Below are 10,256 nucleotides of genomic sequence, written 5' to 3'. Positions count from 1 at the left end.
CTACAGGTTTAATGAAACACCCAGACAAACCGGTACGAAGACAACGTGCTACCGATGCAGTACTAATGATGCAAAAGGAATTCTAATTTTAAGAAAACCCAGGCTGTTACAGCACGTCGATATCATCGTGAGACCCAGACATCTCAAAGAATGACCATCAAATCCAAAGGTCTTGTCATACAATTACTTTAAGAATGATGGTGAACATCTTGCAATGGTACCAATGTTTCCCTTTAGAGTATATGGGCAATTCTTCCATTTCTAATGTATGCGATCTAGGGATCTGAGCATATCTCTCCACCCTCTTGCTTCCAACAGTGCCATGCAGTTGGTTCTTTCAAGTACTCCACTACAAAAAACCTTGACGACTTCAGTAGCAAACCTGGCCATGCTTCGAGACATGTGGTTTAGACATCCATAGGTACTCATCCCACAAATCTACGGTGCCATAGGCAAACATCCTCAACGCAGCCGTACCTTCTGGGGCATCCTCAAGGCGCCAAGAACAAGTGCGAGGCACACGTCAATCAGACAGCCCACAAGGGCGCGGATGCCCCAGGAGGCTCCAAACATCGTTAATACTGCTGCTCCTTGTAAACAATCGGTAAAACAAAACTGCAATTTTCAAAATGGGAACAGTTCTACCAACATGATTTTTCAATTTTAAGTTCACTTCTACATCAAAGACTAGTGTCACACACATAGCAGGGCAACGTACAGCTTTCAAAATGGGAATAGTGCTACCAACATACTTCCTCAACTTTTAAGTTAACTTTTTCATCAAATACTAGTATCACACACATAGGAGCGGAAGGGTAGCGTCAATCAACAAATCCATATTACGAGATACTCCATCTGTCCCAAATTACTCAAAAGTTCTAGCTTTGCCTAAGTCGAACTCTTACAAGTTTGATAAAGTTCATAGAAAAAAATATTAATGTCTACAACATCAAATATGTATAGTATGAAAATATATTTGATGAATCTAATGAAGCTAATTTGGTGTTGTAGATGTTGGTTCATTTTTCTGTAGACTTGATCAAGCTTAACAAGGTTTTAACTTGGAACAAACCTAGACCTTCAAATAATTTGGAACAGGGAGAGGAGTTAGCAATGTCTTTCTGCAGATCACTTGCAACTGGTGAGACATTCCAGTCAGTCATGACGAACAAAATGTACGAGGCACTCTGCCATTAGCCTTCAAGGCTTTCTACAAATCATCAAGCAAAGCCTCATATCTGCAGCAACATAATCTTTCCAAAATAATCAACAAAAGGCACCAGCACCTGTGACAGAATGGAGAATGACAATCATTTGGTCAGGATTATGACAGTTCCTTCATTCAAAAGCAAACAATACACCAAATGCGTTAGATGGATCAAAGATTAAGAATGTCACAAGTTGAAATTATAACCTAACAGTTTTTGCTCCAAGGAAAATAAGTATAAAATAGGAACCAAAGCAGCACAATAGCATTGCTGTTCAAAGCATGCATTGCAGATTTGTGTCTACCAATATTCCCAAGTCCTTAAATGTTAACAGGAAATATGTAATACAGTTAGATTACCAGCACAAAGCAAAAAAAGGGATAACAATTCATTGCACACATAAAAGTTACGACTTTACAGGAATTGAATTATCGCTGAATCAGTCAACTAGAAATCAATGCAAGGATATATAAAATGAACATGGTAATGTCATGTAGTTGGTCCAAAAGTTACAGGACAGTGTTCAAACAGCTAACCGTGTCTAAATTACATTAACTGTCGCAAGAAAGCAATCAGCAGTAGCATAAAATTGGAAAGATCAATTGTACCTCAGGAATCTACAGCAATTGGAGTCGGCCCAGAGGTTCCATCTATGGATACTTCAGCCGCTGCATCAGAATCTGTGTTATTTAATACCGGAACCTCCTTCTCCCTCCAAATTGCATGAACTTCATCAGTTCGGAACCTTTGAGTAAATGTCGAGTCCTCCAGGGGTGTGGTCACACCATGTGCATATGCCAGTAAACCAGTGTATGCAATCATCGCACCATTGTCTATACAATATCGATCATCAGTTGCAAACAGCCTACCCCCTCTCTCTGAGCACATAATCCTCATCATCTCTTGCAAACGTTCATTGCATCCAACACCACCAACAATAAGAACATCCTTCGAATCACAATGTGCCATGGCACGTTCAGTGATTTCAACAAGCATAGCAAAGAGAGTTTCCTGGATATGGCCACCAACTGCCTTAATTAGAACATATAAAACTTATCTTCAATCAAAGTAAGCTTAATCATTACCTAAATACTTGTACAAGGATAAACTAAAGGAGTTCAATAATAAATCATACCTGCAATGAGTAGCACAGGTCTGCTGGTGTGCACTCGTTATTTTCAAGCTTTTCAATCGCTGCAGCTTCGATGAAGCTCAATATGCCACTAAATGACACATCCATACCCTTTACAACATAAGGGAGGTCGATGAACTTCTCTCCCTTCTTTGCAAGCTGGAAGAGAGGAAGACATGTAGAGTAGACTGAATAAACATGCCACTGGGAAAGATGAAGACTACATGACACAACCATACATCTGTCGCGGAAATGGGAATAACCTTTTATTTCAAAAAGAAAGGATGGAAGGGACAGGCCAACATGAGATGGAAAGTACACACCAATATCACACTTGCATTGCACAACTGCTTTTAGTGTTTTAACATTCTTTCTCACATCCGTTGCAAAAACCATTTACGCTGTATGTTCGTTTTCATTTTTTATCTGTACATTGAGTTGTTAATGAATCTGCTTCAATCGTTGACTCTATTTCAAACATTAATTTACTCCCGCATTTCAAATCAGCTTTTCATTTGCTCAATACAGCCTCTTCGATTCAAATGATTACTTACTAGAGAATTTTGGAGGATTCAAATCCTTAGGATTTTTCCCTATGTGGGTTGTTTCATTTGTAGGAATTAGGATTACAATCAGAAAATTTTCCTTAGGAATTATTTGCACTAAGTTTTCCTAGGAAAATTTCCATCCACTCCAACCTCAAGCGAAGAATCCTACTTTTTTCCTGCACACAATCAAATGCCCATACTAATCTTGTAGGATTGAAGATGGCATACCACTCCATTCCTGTGTTTTTCCTGTTCGTGCGTTTTGGAAATCCCGTGAATGAAAGAGGCCCCAAATGCTAATAAAAAAATAGGCTTCCACAGTTCAAACCCAACATCACTTAAATATTTCTGCATATCATACATAACTTAACTTGATCAAGATTTTCTACTTTGAGCCTATGGCTGGATTTTCAAAAAAAATGCAGGATATTAGTCAAGATCCTTAACACTGCAAAACAATGAAAATCGGACAATGTTTATGATTTGAGCACATTTAACAATTTAAGAAAACTCAGTCCTGTGGTCTACTGATGTGCAAGGAATCTTGGTAAAAGGCAAATATATTTTTGACGGCACAAATAAACAAGCCCATATATCAAATACCATATGAACTGTATGGTTGAAATATGATATTGTAGGTCATGGCTACTACTGAATCAAAATTACCTGACTAAGTAATGTGATACTTCTGAATTTCAACAGAAGCAAGAAGGAAATTGACAAAGAACAATATAGCAACAACTTCAAAGTTCCGTCAAATTTATCAACACCAATCTCTTGTATGAAGTCTGATCTACCCCAGGTTTTGCAACAGCAACAACAACAAAGTCTTTCAACCCCAAACAAGTTGGGGTAGGCCAGAGTATTACAAAAAAATTAAAAATAAGTACGAGAACCTATACATTAAGTCAAGTCCATACCTAATCTATTCTTTACACAATGAAGTGTATCTCACCTAACTGGCATCACGTCCATGCAAGGTAAATAATACTCTCTCTTGTAATAAATCAGCGACACTTATTTTGGGACGGAGGGAGTAGAAAATAGCTCAATCATTAAGGGATAGTCGGATAAGGATGGTCAAATTGGCAGGGTATAGAGGATTGGAGAACATTGAATATACCATAGATTTGGGAGGATGACAAAGAAAGAGATTAGATTGATAAACACTTTACCACAGCTTGATTGGCAATAGATACATGCTCCTCTTTATTTTATATAAAGATGGTTTACTTGGTCCTCAATTAATATCTTATCATTATGGAGCATCTCTAATCTTGCCCCAACTAATTAACATTACGTGTGCATAAACATAAAATTAGGCATTATCTAAAAGTTAATATAGAGTACTACTTTAATTAGGAATAGAGATAAAATTAGAGATAAAGATCAGCTTAGTATTCATTGAACAAGCGATAGTCTTTCTAGAGACAAGATTCTATTTGTGAAGCATGTAAGCACTGTTGCTGGTGTTATCATCATGCCGGCCCTACACTCTTGTCATGCTTATCTATGTGCTTAGGGTTGTGAGTCTTGATCCATCTGGGAGATGAACCACGTTTGGTACATACACATGATAAGTGGATTGTGGTCTGCTTCTGGGGATAATTATGTTGATATGACTAAAGGCAAAGGTGAGTGGCCATGTTGGAGAACATGGTGGGTTGTCTCACTTACGCCACTATTAGGATCTGACCTCTCATTATCTTGATCCAAGATTGAGTGTGCTAACCACACGGGGTTATATGGGTCACCCCTTGGCCTAGTGTGGTAGTACCTTACCTCAGACCGCTCCAAGAGTCCCATAATTCAGGGTTTCCATTTGGTATATGCATAGAAAGATAATCGGCATAACATGGTAGGATTGTAGCACGGCTTGTCAAGTGGATAAAACTATATTGTGGGAGATAGGCTTGGGTCCTCCATACAACAGTTGATGTTGTATCAAAGATTTGGCCGGTCTCGCGATTCATGTAAAACTCAGATGGGTGACTAGCTGGACTAAATGCAGCATAGGGGAAGTGTTGTGGTCCATGACCCTCTGTGAGCACCCCAATGGGCGGGTGTGATGTGATGCTAAGAGCCGATTGACACGTGTGTGGGTAAATTGGTACACCCCCTGCAAGGTTAAATCTATTCGAATAGTCATGTCCGTGGTTATGCCGTTATGGACAACTTGGAGATTGTTGCTTGATCATAGACAACTTTAATGGTTACTTTAAATTGCGAGTCGTGGGAGGGTTCAAGGTGGTGTATTACTGTGGAGGTTAACATAGATGTAGCTAGTTTTGATGTAAGTCTTGCCGAGTACATTTGTACTCACCCTTGTTGTTCATTAGTAACTTGTGAGTAGGCTTACAACCCCGATGGTGGTTACTACGTGGACCTCAATGTCGGCGTGTAGTTTGGAGGTCCAGACAACAATCTATGCCTTTGGAAGGGTCATTGTATTTTATTCATCCCTCTTAGGCTTTCATTAAACATGTTTTGTACTCGGACATCTTTCGTTTCCGCTGATGCTTGATGTACTGTTGGGTCATGAAACCTCTGCTTTTAATATAACTGCTATCTTTGCTCTCTTATGAGACTTTGTTATATATATGCTTTCAATGGTAGAGTTGTGTTACTTGTTTTCACACACACGGCGTGCATGATGCAAGTATCTATACCTACTATTAAAGGGAATAGATATTCTTGGTTTGGTTTAGTCCTTTTCATTTGGTTTACACACGCTAAGCGATCTGGGCCAGATACTTGTATGTTGATGGGCCTTTTATGGGCTTTAATAGAGACCACGAAAAATAATTGGGTCAAAACAAATCAACATTGTGAGAATTAAACACATGACCTCCTGTCTAGCTCTTTGATGTAACAACCAACAACCTATGCACCTTACACATTTACTAATCCCAACTCCCTCTAAATATACGAGTGGCAGTCATAATGTTTAGTGCGAGCTAATTAAGCAAATGAGCTAATAAAGATTGTGGGCTTAAATAGAATAATTAAATAGATGTGGCTAATTAAAGAAAGGATTATAGGTAAATTGGTGGAATAACTAAAAGAAAGATTGTGGTCTTAATAAATTATACATGAAGGATTTGAGGTAGGGTAATTAAAAGGAATGATCTGTAGGCTTCAATCTGTTGGGGCTACTAAATTAGAAAAGGAAGGATTTGATTCCCGACTAAAACGGATGAGGACGTCATGGTAATTAGTGAAAGGATTATACTTAAATTCCACTAAAAAGGATTGTACTTCAATGGAATCAGTGGGAGATTATGCCCGGCAAAGAAAATATAAACACGGCTAAATTGCAACGTATTTTTTTATATTTATTTTGTAGAAGGATGCTGCGTTACAACATGTTCTTCATAGTAAATCCGGCGATGTGAGACATTACACAAAACATCAATTTATCCCGTTGCAACGCACGGGCATATGTGCTAGTTGATATAAAGTGCACGTTCTGTGTAGGGTCTTGGAATCTATGTTATGCATGTGCTAGCGGATGATCGGATACAGGGTGAAGCAATTCATGTACTGAGAGCTTAGGAGCTATATCAGCTACTCCAACCATGTGTGCATTTTACTGGTTGTGGCTGGGTATGTATTGATGCTTCGGCTCAGTTAGATCAATTGAAAGAATGTTTGAGACCACCCCGCTCAGACAAGGTGATCCAGTAGTGGGGTAGTGGCTTGAATGTTTCGAGCTCTCCGAGACTATTAGGAGCTCACGGCCCATCAAATATTGGTGTCATTGTCCGAGCGTGAATCTCAGCTTTATGTATCATTCTCTATAGCTAGATTTGTATAATTTTGGTCCCAGGGTCCGACGGCGTTTGTATCAAAGTCGGGTTTCGATCCCGAGACCTGTGGGTTATGGGCCCATGTAAGCATCTCTAATGTCTATATCTCTACATATTTTGTAAAATGCACAAAGAATTATATTATTGCACAAATGTATGCATGTATACAATCTAGCATTGCATTTTTTGGTAATTTCTTTGATATTCACATGTATTCAAACCCTATATGGTGCACGTAAACCTATGCTTCAACTTTTGATATTCACATGAAGCCAAGCCAATACAAGTCAAGCAACCAACCATGATCAACAAGTCAAATGAAAGAAAAAAGATAAGACCAAGTCAAAGAGGCCAACTAAGGCAAAGAAGCCTAAGTGAAGAATCCCATCATGGTGGAGCGATGAGAGGGATTGGTCCACCATAGGCTATGGGCGTCCCCTCCTAGTACACCATGGACCCGTGGACCAAAGATTAGGTCCACTACCGCTCCACCTACCATCTCAATGGTAGTCTTGTTCATCTGTGAAGGACCCATAGGCTATATAAAGCCCCCATGTGCATGTAACTCGGTCACTCTCAAGAGAATCAAGTGTAGTGCACAGAGGTTCAAGCCTCGTGCGGGGAGCTCTAGGGCCGTGTCCGAGGAGCCTCGTTCGACTAGGACCGACGTTAAGGAAGAGAAGTTTGGAGAGTGTACCGAGGAGCGTTGTTCAAGTCGGGCTTCCAACCAAACCTCCCACAATGCCTTCCTAACATAGGACTAGATCACAGTCCCTCAAGGCAACTGAAACTATTAAGAAAACATTGAAGTGTCAATATTGTCGGTGTACAACCACGTTCATTGTAAGGCCGTCGTACACACCCCCAATTAAATCATTATTGTGCTCCCTTTACTAATGACATTCATGATAATCATGATTGCGGACAACATCTGTAATACCTAATAGATAAAATATGAAACTACTTTTCATGATGAATCAAATGATATAAATTTTGTATTGTGGGTACTGACATATTTTTCTAAAAACTTGGTCAAACATGCACCCGTTTGACTTTTGAAAAAACAAATACACCTTATATAAAGGAACGGTAGGAGTATTGTATAAGCTAATCTGGAGGGCAGTCCAAAGGACTTGAATATCAAAATGGCATCACAAATCCAATTGTTTATTCTGTGTTATGCAATCATCCTACATGGCTACATTGGTCATATGCAATAATACATGGTCCTCTCATTTGCAAATACTATCTCATACAGGCAAGAATCACCAGCTCGGCACATTGAAAATCAATTCGCAGATCGACCAGATAAAAATCCCAATTTTCCACATTCTCAATTTAGTTCATATATCTCGTAATTAATCTATTTATGTTATTATCCCATACAGATCGAAGTGCTTGAAGCAACTAAACAACTCACGCAGTTAGGCGTGAATCACAATTGAAACTAGAAACGAGCATATATATGCATATACAGCTACGAATCCTCTATAACACTAAGCTCCCTAGTTTTAAAGAGCCCACATTCAATTGAGGTCTCCAATTGGGATTGGGTCATCCGATTTTGACCAGGTCAACAATTTCTCAAAGCTCTCTAATTCAATTCTTTTATACTATACACTATGGTTCCCGATTTTTAAGGCCTCGCGATTAACTGAGGTCTTCAATTTAGATTTAGTCAGCCTGGTCAACAACTTCTCAAGGGCTCTCTCATTCGTGATTCCCTATGTTCCCATTTTAAAACAATTTCATTCAGTTGTGGTATTCAATTTTGGATTTGGTTTACGATTTGACCGGGCCAACGATTTTTCAAATCAATCAGGAGCAACCGGCCTATGAAAATGTATCAATCCCGTGCACTCTCCAACCACCTAGAAAAAAGAATCGTCACCATGTGATACTATGGCACCAATATAGTACATGCAGCCCCTGACATAGAAATTTCCCCACATAAATATACGCTATTTGGCGGATAACACAGAACCGCACCACGGAAGGCCCATCAAATCACCGCATTATAAATAAATATAAAACACACTCCATCTTCTCTCCCATCTGTCAAACTAAATATTCCATAAGTTCTACTCCCTCCGTCCGGAAATACTTGTCATCAAAATGGATAAAAGGGGATGTATCTAGATGTATTTTAGTTCTCTTTTCATCTATTTTGATGACAAGTGATACATCCCCTTTTATCCATTTTGATGACAAGTATTTCCGGACGGAGGGAGTACAATATAAGGGATATTATTTTTTGGAAGTCAAATTTCTTTAATTTTGACCAAGTTCAGAGCAAAAAATATCGAGATCCACAATAATAACAAATGAGTACGGAAATTCATTTCATGATGAATCTAATCATATCGATGTGATTTATGGATTTTGATATATTTCTCTACAAATTTGATCAAACTTAACAGGTTTGACTTTTCAGAAAAGTAAAAGAACTTATATTTTAAAACTTTTTTTAAGAAACCCAACAACACCAACGGCGCAGCAAAGCGCACCTAACTTCTAGTAACATTGGTAAACTGGAAGTCATATATAGAGAATTAGCATTTGACGAACGGGTTACCTGCTCGATGTTATACCCAGGGCTGGGGTCATTCGAGAGCTCGAGGATCCTCGCAAAGCGGTCGAGGCAGTTCCCCACGGCAATATCAATGGTCTCACCGAAGATCCTGTACCTCCCTTCGCTATACGCGATGACCTGCGTGTTGCCACCTGAGACGTAGAGCACAACGGGGTCCACGGCGCCCGTGACCGCGCGGCCCATTTCAATGTGCGCGACACAGTGATTGACGGCGACAAGCGGTTTCCCCCATAGGAGCGACAGAGCCCGGGCCGATGCGGCGGCGACCTGGAGAGGCCCGCCCATGCCGGGGCCCATGGTGTAGCAAATGCAGGCGAGGTCGGCAGGAGAGGCATCAGCCTCGGCGAGTGCTGCTCGGAGTAGAGGGAATAGGTGGACGAGGTGGTGCTGCGCGGTCTCCCGGGGCAGGAAACCGTGGCCTGGCGGGGTGATGTACGTATGGCGCGGGTTGGAGAGGATTTGCCCGGACATGGAGACGACGCCGATGCCAATCTTGTTCGCCGAGGACTCCAACCCTAGAGCAAACGGGCCAGGCGGGCGGCTACTCGCCGGAGACGACGACGAGGCCATGGCGGCGGCAGCGAGGCGGTAGGGTTTGAGGGAGTGGGCGGGGAGGAGGGAAGCGTTACAAAGTGCAGATAAAACTAGCCCAGATTAGACAACCCGGCGTATCCGCGCCCATGCCTATAGAGGCCCATAAGGCCTTGTAAAATGCTACGCGGCTAGCTTTAGGGCCAGTTCTTTTAAGTAGCTTTGTCTCAAAAGAAAAAAGTTCTTTTGAGTAGCTATGTAGAAATAAGCGGGAGCTCCTATACGGCGCTGCAGGCGCCCGTTCGCGGTTCTGGCGTCTGCAGCGCCCCGCCCTGGGCCGGCCCACGAAACACACACAGCAGTGAACCCAAAAAGCTAAAAAGCTCGCAAAGGAAGGAAAAAAACCATTGCTCTCTGTAAGCTTCGAACTCACCA

General features: G+C 40.9%; 1 protein-coding gene across 1 annotated transcript; it reads right to left on the bottom strand.

Moving 5' to 3' along the window:
* Window positions 1-704: 704 nt before the first annotated feature.
* LOC123115601 (probable tRNA N6-adenosine threonylcarbamoyltransferase) lies at window positions 705-9,941 on the bottom strand. The gene is made up of 4 exons (XM_044536724.1): window positions 9,273-9,941; window positions 2,344-2,499; window positions 1,817-2,219; window positions 705-1,286 (listed from the first exon to the last, which is right to left on the bottom strand). The coding sequence occupies exons 1-3, from the start codon at window positions 9,858-9,860 to the stop codon at window positions 1,818-1,820; spliced, it is 1,146 nt and encodes a 381-aa protein (XP_044392659.1). The 5' UTR covers window positions 9,861-9,941; the 3' UTR covers window positions 705-1,286; window position 1,817.
* Between the last annotated feature and the right edge of the window lie 315 nt (window positions 9,942-10,256).

Source organism: Triticum aestivum, chromosome 1B (genome assembly GCF_018294505.1).
Source record: "Triticum aestivum cultivar Chinese Spring chromosome 1B, IWGSC CS RefSeq v2.1, whole genome shotgun sequence".
Classification (NCBI taxonomy): Eukaryota; Viridiplantae; Streptophyta; class Magnoliopsida; order Poales; family Poaceae; genus Triticum; species Triticum aestivum.
The sequence above is the reverse complement of the archived record's forward strand: the minus strand, read 5'-3'. Positions and strand labels throughout refer to the sequence as shown.

Excerpts from the sequence above, each read along its gene's own strand:
- LOC123115601 (XM_044536724.1), bottom strand. The coding sequence starts at position 9,860 with ATGGCCTCGTCGTCGTCTCCGGCGAGTAGCCGCCCGCCTGGCCCGTTT. Across the intron at positions 2,500-9,272 it reads CTGGGTATAACATCGAGCAG|CTTGCAAAGAAGGGAGAGAA; the intron begins GTAACCCGTTCG and ends CCTCTCTTCCAG. Across the intron at positions 2,220-2,343 it reads ACCTGTGCTACTCATTGCAG|GAAACTCTCTTTGCTATGCT; the intron begins GTATGATTTATT and ends GGCCATATCCAG.